The following is a 26758-nucleotide window of genomic DNA, read 5'->3' on the forward strand; positions in this document are numbered from 1 at the left end:
AACTAAACAAATTCTGGAGATACAGAATGTAATAAATGACAAGAAAAATGCAATAGAGAGCATCTGCAGCAGGAGAGAACAAACAGAAGATAGAATTATTGATCTAGAGATAGGAACTTTTAACTAACCCAGAGTAGAACAAAGAAAGAAGAATGAAAAAGAGTGAAGAAAACACACATGATCTAATGGGAAATCATCAAACATAGATATTAGAATAACTGGAATTCCAGAAGAAGGTGAGGAAAGGGGACAGAAAGTCTATTTAAAGAAATAATAGAAGTTCAGGAAAGATGGTGGAGTAGGAGGATCCTGAGCTCATCTCACCCCATAGACACATGGAGATAACAGCAATACATATGGAACTAATTCTGAAAATGATCTGAAGACTGGCAGAACAGATGTCCACCACAGAGAGGAGACTACATTGAAAAGTGTAGGAGGGGAGAGATGCAGTTGGGAACTAAACCCCCAGTGAGACTAACCACAAACAAGAGGAACACCCCAAGTACAAATAAGTGAGAGGATCACTTCTAGGCACCCCAGGCATCCCAGGCACCAGGGATCTGCATTGAGATGAGTCCCCATAATATCTAGCTTTGAAAACTGGTGGAACTGAAATTTAGGAGCTTTTAAAATCAGCAGGGTTTAACTAGGGAGAGTTAGAGGACAATAGGAAACTAAGTCCCCACCCTTGAAGAGTCAGCATAATAAATAACTCCACCTGTGACACAGCACAGAAGAAATAGTTTGTAAAGTGCCTGGGGTATACATGAATAAGGTTTATTTATTAATATCAAAGCATGCACTAGAGTGGGAGAGGATCTTTAGTAGATATCTCCAGGAACAAAACTGCTGGTGGACACCATTTCTCTCCGCCCCCCGCCATCTCCCAGCTTACATAGCTGACGCCTGCTGGAGCCAGTGCTTTCTCCATCTATCTTGCTAGCACTGCATACCCTGTCTCCACATTCCCCATCATACCTGCCCCATCTGACCTGCATATTATGGCAGATATCCCTCCAAAGCAGCCCCAGCAGGAATGAGTGAGTGCCTCTCCAGAGTGACTTCTGCCCTGGAGAGAGGGGTAGATAACCACACACACCACCACACCCATAATCTCTCCAGTCAGGCCTCTTAGATGGCTGTACTGGGAGCAAGATCGGCCATTTGGCAGTCTTGCAACTGTGGCAAAGTAGCTAACTGCAGTTGTCTAGTCAGCCAGCCAGTCCCATCCACCAACAAAAGCCTCTCAGTTTATGACGTAGGGAGCAAACCTTGCCATTCAAGTGCACCCACAGTTGTAGCTCAGAGACTGATTTTAGCATCTAAGTCTGACTGCCAACCCTGCCCACCAGTGAACCTGTGATGGCCTCAGATCTCTTAATGGGGGGGACAAAACCCTGCTCAATGAGCCAACAGTAGGCAAAGCAGGTCATTGTAGCTGGCTGGGCTAAGGCAAACATGACTGCCACAACAGCATGGTACACATAGCCCACAAAGAAGATACACTTAGAGTACCACTCTGGTGGAGAATTTTGATAGTGGGAGAGGCTTTGTGTATTGGGGTTAGGAAGTATATAGGAAACCTCTATACTTTCTTCTTAATTTTGCTATGAACTTAAAACTACTTTAAAAAAAAAGTCTGTTAAAAAAGGACAAAACCAATAGTTTTCCCTTACTGCATATATTTGCAGACACACAAATTATGGCATAATTATCTTCTCTTATTGAACAGATGAATGCATTCATTGGAATATTTAATGCCTCTGATAAATAGCTGGCATTAGAATAATTCTGTTAAGGTCATCAACAATTTAATTCCATACAATGTTCTCTTACTACCTTTGGTTACAAATTTAGTAACCTAATTTAACTCCACATTGAAGTGAGATAGAACAGGGACTTTCAAATAAAAGAAACATAATAGGGGATCCCTGGGTGGCGCAGCGGTTTGGCGCCTGCCTTTGGCCCAAGGCGCAATCCTGGAGACCCGGGATCGAGTCCCATGTCAGGCTCCCGGTGCATGGAGCCTGCTTCTCCCTCTGCCTGTGTCTCTGCCTCTCTCTCTCTCTGTGACTATCATAAAAAAAAAAAAAAGAAACATAATAAACGTTGAGTAAATTAAACGATGCTAAAAAGAGTCCAAGATAGATGTGATTTGAGGAAACATAAATTTTGTGCTTACTTACTCCGTGTTCTCCGCACCCCTCTGAACAAAACCTTAATTGAGCTCTAAGCATCCTTGCTTCTAGACATACACGATTTACACATATCTAAAAACAAAAAGAAAAGAAAAAATACAAAAAAACTTTTTACATGTTACAGGAGTCCAGCTGTCTTAACATTACAATCAGTAATTTTATACCATAAGACCATAACCCTTCAATGCAATACATTTCCATCTAAGTACTGCTTTTGCTGTAACCTGCAAATTTTTATGTTGTATTTTCATTTTAATTTAGTTCAAAATATTTTTCAGTTTCTCTTAAGATGTGTTATTTAAAAATGTTTGTTTAATCTCCAAGTATTTGAGGCTTTTTCAGATAAGTCTAATGTAAAGTATGAACTGGGAGACAATGATGTGTCAATGTAGGTTTATCAATTATGACAAAGTCCCACTCTGGTGGGGGATTGTTGGTAATACAGGAGATTGTGCTTGCGTGGGAACAAGAGAGTATCTCTGTACCTTCCTCTCAGTTTTGCTGTGAACCTAAAATTGTTCTAAAAATTAGTCTTAAAAAAATAATTCAATGTGGGGAAATGGAAGAAACAAAACAAGATCAATAAGAAAAATCATATCCATATAACCACTTTTTATTATGATACCCTGAAATCTAATAAAACTATTCCTAAGAGCACAGTATATCTTTTTATTTGAATTTTTTGTTGTTGTTGCATATATCAAAAGTTTGTATTGAGGGACACCTGGGTGGCTCAGTGGTTGAGCATCTGCCTTTGGCTCAGGGCGTGATTCCAGGATCCAGGATGGAGTCCCACATCCGGCTCCTTGCATGGAGTCTGCTTCTCCCTCTGCCTGTGTCTCTAACTCTCTCTCTCTCCCCCTCCCTCTCTCTCTCTGTCTCTCATAAATAAATAAATAAAATCTTTAAAAAAACCCTGCAAAAGTTTGTACTGAAAAAAATCAATTCAGTATACTCAGGACATATACATATTTTTTATTGAAATTCGATTTGCCAACATATAGTATAACACTCATTGCTCATCTCATCAAGTGCCCTCCTCAGTGCCTGTCACCTGGTGACCCCATTCCCCTGCCCACCTCCCCTTCCACTACCCTTTGTTCATTTCCCAGAGTTAGGAGTCTCTCATGTTTTGTCACCCTCTCTAATTTTTCCCACTCATAATCAGGACATATATTAAATTTTAATCAAATTTGAGCTATTGTTAGAGTGAACTAATAAAGGTAATAGGAATTTTTATTAAAATATGCTATACATATCTAACATTCTATTATGTAATATGTGACTATATCCAGCTCTAGTCCCCTTATGTTTAAACTGTAATAATCAGGGGATTAAGGATATATTCTCAACTCCAATATTTACAGTAATATCAATTTCTCTAAGTTGTAGTTTTCGTACATGAGAAAATCATCCTTTTACTAAAGAATTTGAGATTTGGCGGGATCTCTGGGTGGCTCAGTGGTTTAGCACCTGTATTCGGCCTAGGGCATGATCCTGGAGTCCAGGGTCCCACATCAGGTTCCCTGCATGGAGCCTGCTTCTCCCTCTGCCTGTGTCTCTGCCTCTCTCTCTCTCTGGGTCTCTCATGAATAACTAAATGAAATCTAAAAAAAATAATAAAATAAAGAATTTGAGAATTGTTTTGAGATATGTGAAAATTATCTCCTTTTAAACATTACAGCATATCACAACTCTCTTCAAAGAAATGACCTCAAAAACCCTTTCTAAATCCAAACTAACCCTTTTAAATCTTTACTGTGTGTGTTGAGTTTTCTCACTAGTTCATGGCCATAATGTTGTGTCTAACAACTCCCTTTCAAATGTAGTATTTTTTTAGATGTTCTTTTTTTTTTATTGGAGTTCAATTTGCCAACATATCACATAACACCAGTGCTCATCCCATCAAGTGCCCTCCTCAGTGCCTGTCACCCCCCACCCACCTCCCTTTCCACCACCCCTTATTCATTTCTCAGAATTAGGAGTCTCTCATGTTCTGTCTCCCTCTCTGATTTTTCCCACTCATTTTCTCTCCTTTCCCCTTTATTCCCTTTCACTATTTTTTATTTTCCCCAAATGAATGAGACCATAGAATGTTTGTCCTTCTCCGATTGACTTATTTCACTCAGCATAATACCCTCCAGTTCCATGCACATTGAAGCAAATGGTGGGTATTTGTTGTTTCTAATGGCTGAATAATATTCCATTGTATACATAGACCACATCTTCTTTATCCATTCATCTTTCGAAGGACACCGAAGCTCCTTCCACAGTTTGGCTATTGTGGACACTGCTGCTAGAAACATCGGGGTGCAGGTGTCCCGGCGTTTCATTACATCTGTATCTTTGGGGTAAATCCCCAGCAGTGTGCAATTGCTGGGTCGTAGGGCAGATCTATTTTTAACTCTTTGAGGAACCTCCACACAGTTTTCCAGAGTGGCTGCACCAGGTCACATTCTCACCAACAGTGCAAGAGGGTTCCCCTTTCTCCACATCCTCTCCAACATTTGTTGTTTCCTGCCCTGTTAATTTTCCCCATTCTCACTGGTGTGAGGTGGTATCTCATTGTGGTTTTCATTTGTATTTCCCTGATGGCCAGTGATGCGGAGCATTTCCTCATGTGCTTGTTGGGCATGTCTATGTCTTCCTCTGTGAGATTTCTGTTCACGTCTTTTGCCCATTTCATGATTGGATTGTTTGTTTCTTTGCTGTTGAGTTTAATAAGTTCTTTATAGATCTTGGATACTAGCCCTTTATCTGATACGTCATTAGCAAATATCTTCTCCCATTCTCTAGGTTGACTTTTAGTTTTGTTGACTGTTTCTTTTGCTGTGCAAAAGCTTCTTATCTTGATGAAATCCCAATAATTCATTTTTGCTTTTGTTTCTCTTGCCTTCATGGATGTATCTTGCAAGAAGTTACTGTGGCCCAGTTCAAAAAGGGTGTTTCCTGTGTTCTCCTCGAGGATTTTGATGGAATCTTGTCTCACATTTAGATCTTTCATCCATTTTGAGTTTATCTTTCTGTATGGTGTAAGAGAATGGTCCAGTTTCATTCCTCTGCATGTGGATGCCCAATTTTCCTAGCACCATTTATTGAAGAGGCTGTCTTTTTTCCAGTGGATAGTCTTTCCTCCTTTATTGAATATTAGTTGACCATAAAGTTGAGGGTCCACTTCTGGATCTCTATTCTGTTCCATTGATCTGTGTGTCTGTTTTTGTGCCAGTACCATATGTCTTGATGACCACAGCTTTGTAGTACAACCTGAAATCTGGCACTGAGATGCCCCCAGCTCTGGTGTTCTTTTTTAATATTCCCCTGGCTATTCGAGGTCTTTTCTGATTCCAAACAAATCTTAAGATGATTAGTTCCAACTCTCTGAAGAAAGTCCATGGTATTTTTTTTTTTTAGTTTTTATTTATTTATTTATTTGTGAGAGATACAGAGAGAGAGAGAGGCAGAGAAAAAGGCAGAGGGAGAAGCAGGCTCCATGCAGGGAGCCCGATGTGGGACATGATCCCAGAACTCAGGGATCATGCCCTGAGCCAAAGACAGTTGCTAAACCACTGAGCCACCAAGGAGTCCCAAGTCCATGGTATTTTGATAGGGATTGCATTAAACATGTAAATTGCCCTGGGTAACATTGACATTTTCACAATATTAATTCTTCCAAACCATGAGCATGGAATATTTTTCCATCTCTTTGTGTCTTCCTCAATATCTTTCAGAAGTGTTCTGTAGTTTTTACGGTATAGATACTTGACCTCTTTGCTTAGGTTTATTCCTAGGTATCTTATGCTTTTGGGTGTAATTGTAAATGGGATTGACTCCTTAATTGCTCTTTCTTCAGTCTCATTGTTAGTGTATAGAAATCCCACTGAATTCTGGGCATTGATTTTGTATCTTGCTACACTGCCAAATTGCTATATGAGTTCTAGCAGTCTTGGGGTGGAGTCTTTTGGGTTTTCTACGTACAGTATCATGTGATCTGTGAAGAGGGAGATTTTGACTTCTACTTTGCCAATTTGAATGCCTTTTATTTCTTTTTGTTGCCTGATTGCTGAGGCTACGACTTCTAGTACTATGTTGAATAGCAGTGGTGAGACTAGACATCCCTGTCTTGTTCCTGATCTTAGGGGAAAGGCTCCCAGTGTTTCCCCATTGAGAATGATATTTGCTGTGGGCTTTTCATGGATGGCTTTTAAGATGCTGAGGAATGTTCCCTCTATCCCTACACTCTGAAGAGTTTTGATCAGGAATGGATACTGTAATTTGTCAAATGCTTTCTCTGCATCTATTGAGAGGATCATATGGTTGTTTTTTCTCTTGCTGATATGATCAATCACATTGATTGCTTTACGAGTGTTGAACCAGCCTTGCATCCTGGGGATAAATCCCACTTGGTCAGGGTGAATAATCTTCTTAATGTACTGTTGGATCCTATTGGCTAGTATCTTGTTGAGAATTTTTGCATCCATGTTCATCAGGGATATTGGTCTATAATTCTCCTTTTTGGTGGGGTCTTTGGTTTTGGAATTAAGGTGATGTGGGCCTCATAGAATGAGTTTGGAAGTACTCCATCTCTTTCTATCTTTCAGAACAGCTTTAGTAGAATAGGTATGGTTTCTTCTTTAAACGTTTGATAGAATTCCCCTGGGAAGCCATCTGGCCCTGGACTTTTGTGTCTTGGGAGGTTGTTGATGACTGCTTCAATTTCCTCCCTGGTTATTAGCCTGTTCAGGTTTTCTATTTCTTTCTGCTCCAGTTTTGGTAGTTTGTGGTTTTCCAGGAATGTGTCCATTTCTTCTAGATTGCCTAATTTATTGGCGTAAAGCTGCTCGTAACAAGTTTTTAAGATCATTTGTATTTCCTTGGGATTTCTGGTGATCTCTCTTTTCTCATTCATGATTTTATTGAGTCTTTTCTCTCTTCTTTTTAATAAGGCTGGCTAATGGTTAATCTATCTTATTAATTCTTTCAAAGAACAAACTCCTGGTTTTGTTGATCTGTTCTACAGTTCTTCTGGTCTCTATTTCATTGAGTTCTGCTCGAATCTTTATTAACTCTCTACTTCTGCTGAGTGTAGGATCTATTTGCTATTTTTTCTCCAGGTCCTTTAACTGTAAGGTTAGCTTTTGCTTTGAGTTCTTTCCAGTTTTTGGATGGATGCTTGTATTGCGATGTATTTCCCCCTTAGGACTGCTTTTGATGCGTCCCAAAGATTTTGAATGGTTGTATCTTCATTCTCATTAGTTTCCATGAATCTTTTTAATTCTTCTCTAATTTCCTGGTTGACCCTTTCATCTTTTAGCAGGATGGTCCTTAACCTCCACGTGTTTGAAATCCTTCCAAACTTCTTGTGATTTCGTCCTAATTTCAAAGTAATATGGTCTGAAAATATGCAGGGGATGATCCCAGTCTTTTGGTATTGGTTAAGACCTGATCTGTGACCCAGTATGTGGTCCATTCTGGAGAAAGTTCCATGTGCACTTGATAAGAATGTGTATTCAGTTGTGTTTGGATGTAAAGTTCTGTAAATATCTGTGAAATCCATCTGGTCCAGTGTATCATTTAAAGTTCTTGTTTCTTTGGAGATGTTGTGCTTAGAGACCTATTGATTGTAGAAAGCGCTACGTTGAAGTCACCAAGTATAAGTGTATTATTATCTAAGAATGTCTTAGCTTTGGTTATTAATTGATTGATATACTTGGCAGCACCCACATTCGGGGCATATATATTGATGATTGTTAAGTCCTCTTGTTGGATAAATCCTTTAGGTATGATATAGTGTCCTTCTTCATCTCTCACTACAGTCTTCGGGGTAAATTTTAGTTTATCTGATATAAGGATGGCAACCCCTGCTTTCTTTTGAGGACCATTTGAATGGTAAATGGTTCTCCAACCTTTTAATTTCAGGTTGTAGGTGTCCTTCTGTCTAAAATGAGTCTCTTGTAGACAGCAAATAGATGGGTCCTGCTTTTTTATCCAGTCTGAAACCCTGTGCCTTTTGATGGGGTCATTAATCCCATTCACGTTCAGAGTTACTATTGAAAGATATGAATTTAGTGTCATCATGATACCTATCAGTCCCTGTTTTTGTGGATTGTTCCCTTGGACTTCCTCTTTCTATTACAGAATCCCCCTTAGTATTTCTTGCAGAGCTAGCTTGGTGGTCAGGTAGTCTTTCAGTTTCTGCCTATCTTGGAAGCTCTTTCTCCTTCTATTTGAATGAGAGCCTTGCTGGATAAAGGATTCTTGGCTGCAGGTTCTTCTCATTTAGGACCCTGAATATATCCTGCCATCCAGGATATATTCTGGCCTGCCAGGTCTCTGTATAGAGGTCTGCTGTTAATCTAATATTTCTCCCCATAAAAGTTAGAGATTTCTTGTCTTTCTGCTTTAAGGATCTTCTATCTTTGGACTTTGCAAGCTTCACTATTAAATGTCGAGGCATTGAGCAGTTTTTATTGATTTTAGGGGGGGATCTCTCTATTTCCTGGATCTGAATGCCTGTTTCCCTTCCCAGGTTAGGAAAGTTCTCAGCTATGATTTGTTCAAATACATATTCTGGACTTCTGTCCCTTTCGGCACCCTCAGGAACCCCAATTAAACGTAGATTTTTCCTTTGAAGGCTGTCATTTATTTCCCTTAACCTATCCTCATGATCTTTTGTTTTTCTCTTTTTTCCTCAGTTTCCCTCCTTGCCATCAACTTGTCTTCTATGTCACTCACTCGTTCTTCTACCTTGTTAACCCTCAACATTAGGACCTCTAGTTTGTATTGCATCTCATTTCATTGATTTTTAATTTCTGCCTGATTAGATCTAAATTCTGCAGTCATGAAGTCTCTTGAATTCCCTTTATGCTTTTTTCTAGAGCCCCAGTAGCCTTATAATTGTGCTTCTGAATTGGCTTTCTGACATTGAATTGTAATCCAAACTTTGTAACTCTGTGGGAGAGAGGACTGTTTCTGATTCTTTCTTTTGAGGTGAGTTTTTCCTTCTAGTCATTTTGCTCAGTGCAGAGTGGCCAAAAACAAGTTGTACTGGAATAAGGAGAAAAAGAGAGAAGAGAAAAAAGGGGGAAAAAAAGGAAGAAGAAAAGAAAAAAAGGGGGCAGGGGAAGCCAACAGAAAACAAAAAACAAGGGGGAGTATCCTCTGATTCTATATACTGTAAATCCCTCGACTTCCCCTGTAACTTTCCAGTGTTGCTTGGTGAATAATTTGTTTTTTCCCTGTCCCTCTAGCTGGTCTTCTGGGGGAGGGGCCTGCTGTGCTGACTCTCAGGTGTGAGCATCTGGGGGAGCTGCTCAGCCTCCTGCCTGGTGCAGGGCTCAGTGGGAGTTGTTTATCCTATTTATCCTGTGAGGCCACGGTGAGGCTCAGTGGGGGTTGTTTATCCTGTGAGGCCCCATGAGGAACAACCACAGTGGCGGTGGCCAGCTTCCAGCCCTGGAATCAGCTCCCGCAGGAACTACCGCAGCTCTTAGTCTGCAGGGGCCTGAAAGCTCCGGGAGCGGGGGCGCTGATCTGCATAGCTCGGGGCCACCCGCTGGCAGGAGTGGCCTTGCTTTCCTGTCTCCTCCTGGCCTCTGCCTGTCCCGGAGGGAGCGCTGGATCTTGGGCTGTGTTCCCCAGCGCCCTGGGCTCCGGGGCCTGCACTGCTGCAATCACGCTCCCGGAGCCGCGCCGGGTGCGCTCTCCAGGCCTTTAGGGTGCTCCGCCCGTGGTGTGTGGCGCACTTTTCCCCAGGGCGCAGGTCCTCTGTTAGTGCCCCCAGGAGCCTGAAGGCATCCCCGCCCCTCCTGGGGTCCTGCTCCAACTCCCTGCGAGCGCCTTTCTGTCCGGAAGATTGGTGAAGCTCCTGCTTCTCCTGGACAGGGCTTTCCTGTCGGCTCCTCGCGGGGCCCCTCCCTCTTGGATGCTTTTTATTTCTTTATTCTTTTTTCCGTCTTCCTACCTTGATAGAAGCGCGAACTCTTCTCACTATAGCATTCCAGCTGTTCTCTCTTTAAATCTCAGGCCGAATTCGTAGGTTTTCAGGATGACTTGAAAGTTATCTAGGTAATTTGGTGGGGACAGGTGACTTGGGTACCCTACTCTTCTGCCATCTTTCCCCCTCCTCAAATGTAGTATTTATTGTCTGCCTGCCTCAGTTGAAACTGAGATGAAAAGTCCTGCTATACAAGGATGCTACCGACAAAAAAAATTGCCAAGAATGTTTCATCATATGTGATTTATACTAAAAACTACTTCATAAAATGTGTTCTCATGAATTATCCGAGAATTTTTCATGTTATAAAAAGGATTCTATTCTTACTAAATTATCAACTGAATAATAACAAATCATCTGTTGACTGTTTCATTTTGTAATTATTTTGGCTCCATTGCCTAAATATATCTATATACTGAGCTCCTTCATATATATACATCCATCAAGGAAGCATTTATGACTCAGAGGCATGAAGAGTAAATCAATACTAAGAAGACTACATATTTTACCTATAGTAAACTTATTTAAACTTATAAGTTTAAACCACCAGAAATGGCTATTAACATATACATGTCACATATTAAAAATTTGTTCAAAATCATTTATTAAATGAAAACATTGGAATATAGATGTATGCACATCTTAGTACTTAATGTGTACACCATATACTATACTATGGTTCCTCATGAGCAAAGATCTGGTCAGGAATTAAATGAGATTTTGAAGTAAATTTATTCATTGTATGTTTTCTCCAGATTTGAGTTAGCCTCAGAGATAATTAATTATAATAATCAATAATAATAGCCAATCTGTATTTAACTTTCACTATGTGACAGGCATCATATGAAGCACTTTACAGTTATTTTATTTAATCTTTGCAATAACCCCATAGAGTAAATGCTATTATTATCCTCACTTTATATACTGTTATAGGACCTCAGACTGGTTAGGTAACTTTTAAAATGTAAAAGGAAAAAAAAATCAGTTTTGAAGACTTGATTCCAAGAAGACTGATGTAAGTTATGCTCTTATATACTGGGCTACAAGGAGACATATATTACAGAGTGAGATTTCTTCTTTTCTCTGAGAAAGAAAGTGAATTTCCATGCTATGGAGTACTTAATATACTTCCAAGATCTCTCCTCTCTACACTACAGCCCTGAAATACTTGGGAGTTTCCTTGGTCATAATACTGAAATTCTGAAGGATATCAAACATTCCTTTTGCCCTCTTAATATATGAAGACAAAATGAAGTTTATTCATTTTCTCCTTATTGAAAGATTTAAAGTTATATAGCACTAGAAATGAATTGAAATTTGATACTTAAATGAAAATATTTATTAAAGAAATGAATAAAGTTAGACAAAAATAGATTTTAAATCATTTACCCTGTCTTCATCACAAAAACTGCCACTGGGGACCTCCATTGGATCTCGTTTTGAGTGAGGTAATTTGTAGTCTATAGTTATACATAAATTATTTCGTACAAAGGCATAAATCACAGCACTATTTTCTTTGTAAAAAGGAGCTCGAGTAGGATAAGTACAAATTAATCTTCCACATTGAAGATCCCTGCAAACATAATAAAATTATATGATTATTACACATTAGGCATTTATTAGGAATACTTCAGATTAGCTTTCCTTGACAAAAAAACAAAAAACAAAAAACAAATGAATGACCTCCATTTATGTTAAATGTTACTAGAGAGAGTGTAATTTTAACACTAACATTTGAAGCAAATATTCTACAAGGTTATCTTTCAATGGTGCTAATGGTCTTTTATTCCCTGTGCAGATTTATATACTTATTGTCAAATAATCGATTCACTCAAGTATTTCATATCCTTCTGTAGAAAGATAGAAAGATAAATAAGTTGTGACTCCTACCCTCAAGGACCTTACCATTTAGTATTAAATGTAATATAACCCCTATTGAAAGTGCTACAAATAAAATAATTCTTATGAAGATTTAAGATAAGGACACATTCTAACTTAGCAATTAGGGGAAATTTCATGGAGAAGATGCCTTCTGAGTCCAATTTTAATAGGGAGAGAGTAAGGTATTTCTAAACAAAAGTAATAGCATAACAAACCAAGGAAACAATACATGATGTGCTTACCAGTGTACAAATTCCTAAGTACAAGGGTCATCTATGCTTTGCTAACAAGGAGCTAGCCCAGTGTCAGGCACATAGTAGATTCTTAAGAGATGTTTATTAAATTAAATTTATGACCAAAATATCAAAGAGCTTGCTTTTCAGATACAGGGGAAATTAAATTCATTTTATAAACACTGGGTAGTCTTCAGCTTGAGCAAGCAATGAAGTGAATGGGGATAGCATTTTTGTAAAGAAAAATGCAGGTTCAAAGAGGAAAGGTGTAATGACTATTATTACTTTCAATCTTGGACTGAATTTAGAAACCTAATGATTACCCACATACAGAAAAAAAAAACAGAAATTTAAGCCTATGGCACAAGAAAGATGTCAGAGCTATACAATTTAATTTAAGATTCATTCCCATTCATTCCCAAACACATGTGATACTTGAAACCACTGGGATGAATGAGATATAGAGAGAAAATCTAAAAATAGAATCTTATGAAACAAAAAAAAGTATCTAATATTTGCATAGCATACCTCCACGAACAGAATATATACTGGCCTCTTTTTAGACCGCAGTTCCCAAACCTATCAGTTTGAGAATGTATTTCTTCATAGCAGGCAAATGGTGCATTTTTTGAACCTGTCAAAGTTAGAAATATATTTAGGTTAAAACTCCCTTCCTTTCTCATCTTAGTCCATTCCCTCATATGTTATATGCTTGCTTTGCCTTCTCTACTAGTATCTAACTCAAAAGTTTTCCTAGTGAAAAGTTTCTTGCTTATCACTTCAAGAAAAAAGAATTGAAGTGATAAGCAGTGCTCATGGCTATATCTCCTTTTATTTCGTTTTGAGTCATTTCCATCACAAAAGATATCATGAGGGGTAAGGAGAGTTATAGAAGCATAAGCCATGAGAGTGCTCTGTGAAACAAGGCAATACATAATACAAGAAAACTATACTTACTTTCCTAGATTATGAATAGGAACTCATAAAAAGCCAGGTCTATAACAAAATCTAACTGAAGAAACCTAATTGTATCTTCAGGAAGTCTAAAATAAAGGAGGGAGCAAAATTGTCAAATGATTAACTACTTTTTCCTTCATTACTATATTTAATATTCATCATTTGTGTAAAAAATTACCAAAATCCTTGCAACTTAAAACAACACCCATTTATAATATCACACAAGTGAGTGTTCTTTTTGCTCAAGTTTCATAAGGCTAAATAAAATCATTAGCAGGGGCTGCAGTCTCATCAGAGACTGAAGTCCCCTTCTAAGCTCATTGGTTATTGATAGAATTCAAGTTGTTTTGTAACCGTAGTTTCCTTTTCTTACTATCTGCCAGGAGTTGCTCTTGTCTCCTAGGTATTCTGTTCACATCCCAGTTATAGGCCCTCTCCCAACATGACGGTTTGTTTCTTCAGAGCCAGCAAGAGAATCTCTCTGACATCTCTCATCTTTTAAATGGCTCACAGCCCACTCAGAATGATCTCCCTTTGACTAACTCAAAGTTCACTAATTATGGATCTTAATTTCGTATTCAAAATTCCTTCATCTTTACTACATACTATAATCACGGGAATGATATTCCATCACATATTTACTGGTTCTGTCCCAACTCAAAGGGAAAGGATTACCCAAGGTTTGTACACTAGGAGAGTCTTAAATTTTCATGGACCACAAAAGACCCCAATTGTCAAAACAATCTTGAAAAACAAAAGAAAAGCTAGAAGCATCACAATTCTGGACTTCAAGTAGTATTACAAAGCTGCAGTGATCAAAACTGTATGGTCCTAGCACAAAAATAAGATACAAAGATCAATGAAACAACAGAAAATTCAGAAATGAACCCATAACTATATGGTCAATTAACCTTCAACAAAGCAAGAAAGAACATCCATAGGAATAAGACAGCCTCTTCAACAAATGATGCTAGGAAAACTGGATAGCAACATGGAAAGAATTAAACTAGATCACTGTCTTACACCATACACAAAAATAATTTTGAAGTGGGTGAAAGACCTAAAGGTGAGACATGGAACCATGAAAATCCTAGAGAAGAACACAGGCAGTAACCTCTCTGACATCAGCAGTAGCAACTTCTTTCTAAATATGTCCCCTGAAGGAAGAGAAACAAAGGCAAAAATAAACTCCCCCAAAATTGGGGCTACATCAAAATAAAAAGCTGCTGCACAGTGAAGGAAACTCTCAACAAAACTAAAAGGCAACCTATGAAAATGGGAGAAGATACTTGCAAATGGCATATCTGATAAAGGGGTAATATCCAAAATATATCAAACTCAACACCCCAAATAATGGGCAGAACACATGAACAGACATTTTTCCAAAGAAGACATACAAATGGCCAACAGACACATGAAACAATGCTCAACATCACTCATCAGCAGCAAAATACATATCAAAACTACAATGGGATATCATCTCTCACCTGTCAGAATGGCTAAAATTAACACAGTAAATAACAAATGTTGGCAAGGATGTGGAAAAAGGAGAACTGTCTTGCACTGTTGGTGGGAATGTAAACTGCTACAGCCATTCTGGAAAACAGTATAGAGGTTCCTCAAAATGTTAAAAATAGAACCCTAAAATCCATCAATTATACTACTAGGTATTTACCCAAAAGATACAAAAATACTAATTCAAAGGTACACATGCACCCTGATGTTTATAGCAGCATTTTCTATAATAGCCAAATTATGGAAAGAGCCCAAATGTCCACTAATGAATGGATAAAGAAGATGTGATATACATATACAATAGAGTATTACTTAGTCATAAAAAAGAATGAGATCTTGCCATTTGCAATGATGTGGATTTAGCTAGAGAATATTATGCTAAGTGAAGTCAGTGAAAGAGAAATACTATATGATTTTACTCAAACATGGAATTTAAGAAAAAAAACAAATGAACAAAGAGGGGAAAAAAGAGAGGTAAACCAAGAAACAGACTCCTAACTATGAAGAACAAACTGATGGTCACCAGAGGGCAGGTGGGTTTGTAATGGGTTACATAGGTGGTAGGGATTAAGGAGTGCACTTGTGATGAGCACCAGGTGTTTTATGGAAGTGTTGAATCACTATATTCTACACCTGAAGCTAACATTACACTCTACATTAACCAAATGGAATTTAAATAAAAAATAAAAGAATTCCGCCTAGCACAGTTCCTTTCTCTAAAATGAAACTTGCTAAACCTAGCTGCTTCATCCATAAAAGTAAACAACATCTACCTCAATGGATTGTTAGAATTAGTTAAGATGATGTCTATTTAGCCATTGTGAATTCCCATCTAATTCTTCTCCATTTTCTTTTATGATCAAGAGAATTTCTCATTTACCTGCTCCTTTCATTAGTTACATTTTCCCCTATATTATTTTTCTTTCTTTACCATCTCCTAATTCTCTTTTCACCATTTTTAAACATTAGTCCATCAAAGGCAATTGTATAGACACCATTAGGAAAAGTGATGTTATTTCTAAGTATTCACAATGTTTAATCAGTTAACTTGTAAATATTAGATACCAGGTTAGTAATGCCAATTCAGAGCTTGTTAAACACCAAGATATTATTCAAGAAAAGTCAGAAATTGGATAATTCAGTCTAATTTAGAGAGATAATATAAAAACTGTATTTAATCACAGACTACAGACAGTCCCCAACTAAAAATAGTTCAACCTAACAATTTTTCAAATTTATGATGGTGCAAAAGCAATATACATTCAGTAGAAATTGTACCTCAGAATTTGAATTTTAATCTTTTCCTGGGCTAAGTGGTATGATACTCGTGATGCTGGGTAGCAGTGGTAAGCCACAGTTCCTAGTCAGCCACAGAATCATAAATGTAAACAACAAATTCACTTACAACCATTCTGTACCCATATAATCATTCTATTTTTATAGTACTCAAAAAATTACTTGAGATATTCAACACTTTATTACAAAATTGGCTTTGTGGTAGGTTATTCTGCCCTACTATGGGCTAATATAAGTGTTCTTTCTGAGCACCTTTAAGGGAGGGTAGGCTATGGTCAACCAATCCAAATCTTATTGACACCATTTCCTAAATACAGCCAGAGTATGGTGATCCCTGGGTGGCGCAGCAGTTTGGCGCCTGCCTTTGGCCCAGGGCGCGATCCTGGAGACCTGGGATCGAATCCCACGTCGGGCTCCCGGTGCATGGAGCCTGCTTTTCCCTCTGCCTGTGTCTCTGCCTCTCTCTCTCTCTCTCTCTCTCTGTGTGACTATCATAAATAAATAAAAATTAAAAAAAAAAATACAGCCAGAGTATGACTACAACAGGCTACAACTCTAACCTGATATATAACATCAATCTCTCTTCTAATAGTCTACAAAAAGCCTTCTAATTGACTCCCTGCTTCCATTCTCTACTTCCTATAGTGGAGAGTGGAAGCATTCTGCATTCCATAAATCAGAATGATTTTTTTAAGAAAATAAAAACCATGTATCAGTCTCTGCTTAAATATTATACCAAGGATAAAATCCAAATTTCTTTCCATAATCTTTACTCAACCTGGTACACTACAATCCAGCGACAGAATCTTTATTTTTATATTTATTGCCTGAACCCTTAACTGGACTATAACCTCCATAACAATAGGAACCTTTTTTTGTCTTGTCCATCACTGGACATTTCCTGTGTTTCCTGTGCTAAAAGAGTAATGTCATACCCAAATAAGGTGTTAGATAAATATTTATTGAATGAAAGAAAAAATCAACACCTTTGGTAACTATATTCCATAATCTTTCTTCCTTATGGAATTTGACGTCCAAAACCAAGACCCCCAACTTGAATTATACCTATTCTATTTGAGGCAATAGAGATTTTTAAAGATTAATATTTGAAAAAACTGCTTAATGATCTCTTAATTATGTTTCCAATGTCACCTCACTAATTTCATTATACTTTCTGTTTTGTGGTTCCCTAAATATATTTACTGGAAGAGACAATACCAATCCTACATGTGCCAGTGAATTTGCAGATAGAATCATTTTAAATTTTCCACAAATGAATGATGAGAGAGTAGATATATCTTCCTCATGGCTTCTAAAACACTCTTCAAAGATATTTAAGATAAATAAGCATAAACTTAATTATTGAATCTGAAGCCCCCTGACCTATAATTCTTTTCCACCTCCAATAAGCTATATATTACTACTGTACACCAGCTGAAATATAGATAAATAATATTTCTATTAAGTTCAGAAAATACGTAAAAAATTATGAGACTAAGAACAGAATATAATTTATTACACTGGCATTGAAGGAATAAATAATAGGTGGTTTATCTTTCTTTCTCTTGTTTTCATTTATGTTTACACTCTAGCTTCATTTTTCTGTTTTACTGAGGCTCACCTTTCTCCACATGGTCGATAGCATACCTGACAAAAACTCTAGAGCTTAAGGGGGAAAATTCTCTTGGTTCAACTGTCCAGAAATTCCAGAAAAGACATTCAGAACTTCCTTATCTCTCTTAATATGAATCAGATGCTCACCTTAACAGGGACCAACTGTATCAAGGTTGGAGAGTACTGCCATTGGACCAGGTCTGGTTAGGTATCCACTACTGTACAACCAAATATGAATAAAGGTATAATGCCATATTTTACTATAGGATATTTCCCACAGTAACCATGTGGATATTAGACAGTTTCTGGAAATTGGTACTAAGAAAATCCTGAGATCTCTACAGAAAAAGATGAATCTATGAAATCTTGCTTCTTATAATCAATAAAATAGTTCATGATACTTTGATCCATACTGATCTCTACCTTCTTTATATAAACTTTGCACTCCAGACAACATGACTAGTAGCAAGAGTATCCTGCCACCATAACTTCTAAGACTAATGCTGAGCTAAGGAGCGAGGAAATATGGCACAGAAACTGGCAATTGTCTCCCAATATTCATTCCTTTTTTTTCCATTTAGTAATAGGAGTTTATTATTAGCAGGGCCACAAACACCAAGATAAAGAAAAAATTTTTCAGACTCTCTTGCAACCAGATGTGGTTATGTAACTAGGTCTGGCCATTGGAAAATCAACAGACATTATATATCAAAAAATCAAGTTAATGGCAGTAAGTAGAAGATAGTTAGTTTTATTTCCTCTTTCCTCAATTCTATGGGCTGATAGAAAGATTTTGTACTGGGAAACTATCTTCTACCAGAGACACAAGGGATGGCTGAACAAGAAGAAAAACCACAGATTCTTGGTAAATGTCACATAGCCAAGCTGCTGAGATGTTTTTGACAACATGCCTACCTCTGGAATATTATATGAGGAAGAAAAAGCCCCCTGAACCACAGTTGTGCAGTAACAGTTTATTCTTTAACCAGTAAAGGGGATTGCTAATGCAGTAAACCAAAACACTTTTCGGAATTGGTGTCACATACAAAATATACTACACCAGATGCCACTGTTTGCTAGTAACAGGAAGATCAGATTGATCCATACAGAGCTCCAAACTGAGCCACTGTTTAGAGGATCAGTGGGAGCTCAGGTAGCCAGCCAACCTATTTAAATACATTTTAGGAATTGAGGAGTTTGGAATACTGAGTTAAGCGAGATCAGCTATTAACATAAACAGTCTTATAGATACTTTATAAGCAATCCATTACCATTAATGAGATCACACGCACTAAGATAAACTGAATGACCATTTTGAATACTTGTTGCCATCATAATTCCTGAAACTTTCTATTGATCTTATTCTCACCTTTATAGATTCTACCATAGCACCATTTCTTTGTTCCTAACTTCATTTTACCTCAGATATGCATAAGTACTATCACAAGTACTATCAATAGCCACAGTTCTTGTATCTGTCATTTCAACAAGTGTACCAAATTATTACAAAGAATAATGCCAAATTATTGTTGTTGAAGGGGAAAACAGTGAGAGACATGTTATCAAATACTTAATGAAAAAATAATATTCTCAGAAAATAGACGGGAATGGGGCACCTGGGTGGCTCAATGGCTTAAGCATTTTCTAGGGGCCAAAGACAAAGGAGCACCATCTATACTGTATCTGAAAATGTATGACAGATTTTGAGTCTGGGAGTTTGGGGCCAAATATTAATTAAATGAATTGACTTCTTATGGATACTAATGTTCAGAAAATAATCTATGGTAAGGAATTTCTGAAGCCTTCATTTCTCTTTTTAAGATTATCCTATACATTTTCTCAAGAAATGAACTAGGAAGATCATACACATTTACTAAGGACACACATTTACTTCTCTTCCATTTAAAAAATTCTACTGAGGAAGAATAAGATCAGCCAGATTGCACAGTAGGAGATGCTAACTTTCATCCCCTCACCAAGAAATAAGGAGGCAGCTATATACAAATGAAAATAGCCCTGCAAGGGCTCAAGAATATCATTTAAGAACTTACAGCTATGCAGCGAAGAAGAAAAAAAGAGAATAACTGAACAGAAAGATTTACTGGAGAAATCAACTTAATGGGGTCACCTAGAGACAACTAGAACAAAGGTGGGTGGGAGCTTTAGTAACTCTCTGGCTAGATCTGCTCCATCTTCTTGCTCCCTTTTGTGGCAGAATTCTTAAGCTTACAGGACTTCTCTCAATACTGTAATGTACCAGGCTGAGTGCTGACAGACTTCCTTTTGCCTTCCCATGTGTAGCACTAAAACCCTCCAAATGCATCCAAACTCATATATTTTTTTGCTCCAAAGATGTGAACTTCTCTTCTGGAAAACTGGACTTCCACAAAGGCTCTCTCTCATCAGTGGGTGTCTAATATAGTATTTTCCAAGCCACTGCAGAGTCCATAGCAGAGTCCACAGCTGGGCTTTATGTGCCTATTATCCAATGCACAGGTGAGTGGGACTCCTTCCAAGTCTCTTGGCATATGGTGCTGGATCACATAGCTTCCACAAAGCCTCTCTCACAAAAGTCTATGGATGAATGCCAAATTATTGTTGTTGAGGGGGGAAACAGTGAGGGATGTGTTATCAAATATTTAATGAAGAAATAATATTCTCAGAAAATAGAAGGGAATCGGGCACCTGGGTGTCTCAATGGCTTAAGCATCAACTGTTGGTTTTGGCTCAGGTCATGATCTCTGGGTCCTGCAATGGAGCCCCACATCAGGCTCCGTGCTCAGCACAGAGTCCACTTGTCCCTCTCCCTCCCCTGCTGCTCCTCCCCTCACTCACACATTCTCTCTCAAATACATAAATAAAATCTTTAAGGAAAAAACAAAAATAGAAGAGAACATTTTATACTCATCTTAAGTATAACATAATTCTCACACTAAAATCTGACAAAAACATTTACAAAAAAGATTATAACTAATATACCTCAACAAGCAAAAGTCTTTAGTAAAATGAATCAGATCCAGAATACAAAAAATAATATATAATAAATAGGTTTTATTCCAGAAATGGTATTTTTACCACCTGCAAAATCAATAAATATAATCTGCCATATTAGCAGATTATTAGAAAATATAGTCATCTCAAAAATATGAAAAAAGTATTTGAAAAAATTGAACATTTATGGAACAACTAGAAATAGAAGGGAATTACCTCAACCTTATAAAGAACATTCAGGAAAAACTTCTGGCTAATATCATATAAGTAACATTATACTTATTAAGTAAGTATAATATTGAATGCTTTCCATCTAAAATCACAAAAACACATGGATTTTTTTATTATTCCTTACTTTTATTCAACACTGACACTATACAGTGGAATGAGGAAAGAAAAAGAAGTATACGGTATACATGCTGAAAAATTTTTTAAAAAGACATTATTTTCAGAAGATGTGTGTGTGTGTGTGTGCGTGCGCATGTGCATAAAATCCAAGGAAGTCAACAAAAACCACCAGAAGAACTAGTAATCTAGATACTGCAGACCATTAACAAATTCCAATGATCTCCGTGAAAGGTAACTTTTTAGACAGAAAATATACAATCATTATGCTTCTAGCAGTAAGTTTCATATCTTCTTGGTTCATCATTGTCAGCATTTGTACAGAGAATAACTGAAATCCCTGAACATTTGTTTAGTTACCAGGCACATATACACAATGTGCTGCTAAATTTTTCTTATGATGACTCATTCTGAGCAAGTACTCTGAATTCTTATTATGTAACATTTTTCTCGTCTAACAATTCTATACCTTTATCAGTACAGTTCTATGTTCTCTGGTATCCAGTTAGAATAAGACTTCTCTATATCTAGTAGGCATCATTTTATTTCACTACTCAAATCACAGATAAAATATCAAGGTACAAAAAGAAATAAATTATATTTCTACTTATTAGCAACAAACAGCTGGAAAACCAAGTTTCATAAAAATAACACTTTTTACAATCGTGCTAAAACCCAAAATATAGTTAGGAAAAATATAAAATAAAGGTATAAAAAACATGTTCACTAGAAACTAAAAAAACACTTCTTAAAAAGCATATTCATGGTTTGTAAAACACTACATTGTTGTCAATCCAGAATTCATCTATAAATTCAATACAATCTCAATTAAAATCCAAGTTGGCAACTTTTTTTAGAAATTAGCAAGAATTTTTTTATAATTAGCAATTAATGTTAAAGTTTAAATGGAGATGAAAAGGACTCAGAAAATCCAAAGCAATATTGAAAAAAATAAACAAAGTTGAATAATTTACATTACCTGATTTTAAGGCTTACTATAAGCTATGGTAATCAAAAGCATAGGGATATAGACAAATAGATAAATGAAGCAGAAGAGAATCCAGAAATGGAACTATCTTACATTATCAATTGATTTTTAACAAAGATATCAAATCAACTGAATGAGAAAATCTTTTCAAGAAATGATGATAGTATGGGGGGAAATTAATCTCAATCCTATCTCACACCATATACAAAAAATCAATTCCATTTAAAAGAAAAGTTAAATCAAAACATTTTAGTGAAAAAATAGAAAAATAATGTGCATGACCCTGGAGTAGGCACAATTTTTTAAAATAAGTATAAAAGAAAAATATTTGATAAACTGATCGTCAGAATTAAGATTTTCTTATCAAATATCACCATGAAAAAGTGAAGGGGAAAGCCTCATACTGGGAAAATATTCATAATGTTTATATTTTAATATGTTCTCGTTCTTTAATATTTCTTTAATATGTTCTTTAGTCATTTCAGTGACTAAAATTAAGAAGACTAACAGCACAGAATGTCACCAAGGAGATGGAGTAACTAAAATTCTTATGTGGCTAATAGAGTACAATGTAGTACAACAGCTTTAGAAAACTGCACAGGTTTCTAATAAAATTAAATATACAGCTGCTCTAAGACAGCAGTTTCTTCCCTAAATCTTTATTCAAACAGAAATATGTATTTTAAAAAGATTTATATATAAAGGTTCATAGCACTGTTATTCATGACAGAAAAAAATGGAAATAATACAAATGTCCACATACATGAGAATGTAAAAACTATTTTTGGTACACTCACACAATTAAATACTATTTAATTTATTAAATACTATATAATTTATATATAATACTATATATATAATATACTATATATAATTTATATAATAAATTTAGCATATATTAATATAATTGTATATAATATATAATATAAATATATGTAATATTAATATAATAATATAATATATAATTTAAATATAATACTATATATAATACTATATACTATATTTATAATACTATATAATACTATATAATTTATATATTTATTATATAAAGTTCAATAACAGGTAAAAATAATCTATGATAATGGGAAAGATAACAAGTGTTGTATTCAAGTGTCAGCTAAAAAGAGGTACAAAGAAACATACTGAGTAGATGGAAAATTTCTGCCTTTTAATTAATTAGGGTAAAGATTATATGAATATGTGCATCTTTCAACTCATTAAAATATACACTTAAGATCTATTAAGTTCTCTCTACATGAAAAAATAAAAAGATAAATCCATATCCAAATCTGTCTATATTCTAGTGAGAACAAATTTCTACCCTCTAAATATCTAGAAGGATCTAATGTCATCATACTGGCACAGTGGCTGGCCAGTCTGTCAAGGCATTGTGCTTTATCAGAAGCTGACTTCTGTCTCATTACTGTTTACCGGTTGTTAACTTAGCAACAAAGATACTCAGATCATCTCGATTAGGGAAGTTCCTATTTTTGAAACTATTCACTGTCTCTATCCCTGTAGCCATGAATTCTATGTACGTGGGTTCACTATGAAAGATAGGGTATCTGGAGAAAGAGACTGACTAACATCCACAAGACAGATTACCTTGTTAATATTATTGTTGAGAGCCTTCTCTATGTGTAATGCCCTTTGGTGAGCTTTACATGCTTATTCTGAGAAGCACAACCACATATAACTTCTCTAGAACTCCCTGTCACCAATTTTTCAATCTTATTTTTCCAATTCCTAATTAATTGCACATCATTAGCTACTGTCAAATATCAAGATTAATGGAACTGTACCTCTGGACATCTCTTTTCAGACAAAGTAGAAAACCAGACATACTGCCTAGAATTCTGCACAATAAGAGAATTTTCCTAGAAATTCTAGATTTTCTAGAATCTAAAAAAAATTCTAGATTTTCTAGAGAAAGTTTCCTAGATTGCTGGTTTTTAGACACTCCTGATTGTAATAACCAGAAAGCACCTATTTCCAATTGATGTCAAAATACTGGACAGAACCATCTGTATCAGACCTCAGTTTTTTCTCCTTCTGGCAACTGATTATAGGAAACTCCTGTTAAAGCCATACATATGCACTGAGGAAGGGTTAGAGATGCAGCTGGTGGTAGGTGGCATAAGACATAACCACTTGTTCATATAACTTGTTTTTATCTTTATCATTGGTGTTTTGCACATCTTCCTAGTTTTGTATATCATGCAGTATTGTATTCATGGTGGGCAGCTCAGTTTCATAATTTAGGGTGAACTGAGATTCATTTGCCCTCCTTAGACATGATATACTTTCTCCAGATTGCCACAATCTCTGCAATTCCATTATGCGTCCTTGACACAGACTTCAAGAATCAGTTTCCCTTTACGCCATGCTGGCACTATTTGTTTTTTTCTTTCACAATAAATAACTTTCATAACTCATGTACCTACCTAAAATATTCTTACATCCTACTTCTTGCTAGAAGAAACCAACACCTACCAGAAAGAATAAAAAATGCCATATATTACATTTCCCAATCCCTTTTTGCAACCAGATCATGGGCATGTGGCATAATCATGGCCAGTGGAACCTGAGGAAAATTCTGCTGGGGACTTCTGGAAAAGACTGTTCTTTCTTGAAAAAGAGATAGGTAGAAATATATAAGCCCATTTTCCCTATCATTGACCTTCTCCCAGCCCAGTTACATACAACAGACTGATTTGAAACATTTCTCCACAAAGTGGCTAAAGTCCAACTTGGAATGAGATTCATCAGTATCTTTCACCATTAACCATGTTCATTTGTTAATAACAAGGATGAGTCCCATCTTTACATAGCCAATAGAAGAAAAATACCACCTGGACATCATGAAGGAAAAAATCAAGAGAATGATGGGGAAGACAGTCTGGAGACTTGACAATGATGAAATTCAATGATCCAGCTCTAAAAAGTATCTCTTGTCTTTTTCATTATGTCTACAAAACAAACCTATCATTTAATCCCCTTTTCTTCAGGCATTCTATTAATATGGATAAAATTTGCTGTTACAATATTCAAGTCCTCACCATACAGCCAGATATATGAGCTGCTTATAAAAGCAAAATACAGTTATAAAACAAGCCTTTGCTATTCATTTATTCAACAAAATTGATTGAGCAACTATTTTGTGCCATATCCTATGTGTCGGAGATAAAGCAATGGACATAAGATATATGTTACTGTTTACTAGTAACTAGTGAGGGAGATAGACAATAAATGAGTCATGTGATGATAAGTGTCATGGAGAAAGTTAAACAAGACAATTGAGAATTTGAAAAAAGGGTCAAATCTTTATTTTCCTTCCTTGTATTGGTTGTAGGTTTTGTTTGTTGTTCTTTTTTTTTTTTTTAAGATTTTATGCATTTATTTGAGAGAAAGAGAGTACAAGTAGGGGAAGCAGCAGAGGGACAAGTAGACTACCCACTGAGTGAGGAGCCCAAGGCAAGGCTTGATCCCAGGACCTCAAGATCATGGCCTGAGCTGAAGTCAGATGTTTAATCAACTGTGCCACTCAGGTACTCTATGTTGTTTTCTTTTCTAGCTCGGTTAGGTGTAGGTTTCACGTACTTTTTAATTTTATTAAGTTTTTAATTTTAATTCCAGAATAGTTAACATATAGTATTGTATTAGTTCCAGATGTACAATTTAGTGATTCAGCAATTCTAAGCATAATTACTCAGTGTTCATCATGATAAGTGTACTCTTAACCTCCTCCACCTATTTTACCCATCCCCTGCCCACTTTGCCTCTGATATGCTTTATTTTAAACAAGTACTCTCAGTTAAAGTAATTTTTTCTACACAAACATTTTTTACTTGAAGCATACTTCAGAATACATGAAGTTTATACATAAAATATTCTATCTAAGAAAAACAGAATACACATTTTTTTCAAGTACACACAGAAGAATCCTGGTTAAATCATGTTAAAAAGAAACAACTAATATTACAAAATTAAGAAGACTGAAATCATACTAAGTATATTTTCCAATCACAATGGTACAAAAACCTAAAAAGCAAAAATAAAACATAACTGGAAAACCTATAATGTAAATACTGAATATTAAGCAACACATTACTGGATAAGCAGTTGGTCAAATTAAAAAGACAAATCAAAATACATCTCAATACAAAAGAAAAAGAAAACACAATATTTCAAAACATATGGGATGAAGCAAAAGATGTTAGAGTCAAATTTATGCTACAAATGCTTAGTCAGTGAAGTATAGGACTCTTGATTTTGGATCAAGTCATGATCTCAAAGTCCTGGAATTGAGCCCCAAGTTGGGTTCCAGACTCAGTGTGGAATCTGCTTCTCCCTCTGCCCCTCCCTCCACTCATGACCATGCCCTCTCTCACTCACTCAAATAATGTATAAAATCTTTTAAGACAAAAGTTTAAACAAACAACCTTATACCATAAGGATGTAGAAAAAGAAGAAACTTGGCTGAAATTTAGTAGAGGAAGGAAATAACAAAGAAAAATCAGAAATAAATAAAATAGAGACTAGAATACAGTAACATAACATTGAAAGTCATGACTAGTTCTTCCAAAAAGTAAACAAAATTGGCAATGCTTTAACTACCTTAACAACAACAACAAAAAAACACCTCGAAAGCCAAAATGAGAAATGGAAAAGTTAACAATACAACAGATAACCACAGAAATACATAATGTGATAGATTATTAGAAACAATTTATATACTAACAAA

At 36.3% G+C, this 26758-nt stretch overlaps 1 protein-coding gene across 1 annotated transcript in view; it reads right to left on the reverse strand.

Moving 5' to 3' along the window:
* Nucleotides 1–26758, reverse strand: part of LOC112916313 (disintegrin and metalloproteinase domain-containing protein 32) — a 161718-nt gene that overhangs the window by 32813 nt on the left and 102147 nt on the right. The window contains exons 14-16 of the mRNA XM_072763476.1: nt 12837–12942; nt 11584–11767; nt 2190–2273 (exon numbers count right to left, since the gene is read on the reverse strand). Of these exons, the coding sequence (XP_072619577.1) occupies nt 2190–2273; nt 11584–11767; nt 12837–12942 (374 nt within the window). The remainder of the gene's footprint in view (nt 1–2189; nt 2274–11583; nt 11768–12836; nt 12943–26758) is intronic.

Source organism: Vulpes vulpes, chromosome 7, assembly GCF_048418805.1.
Source record: "Vulpes vulpes isolate BD-2025 chromosome 7, VulVul3, whole genome shotgun sequence".
Lineage (NCBI taxonomy): Eukaryota > Metazoa > Chordata > Mammalia > Carnivora > Canidae > Vulpes > Vulpes vulpes.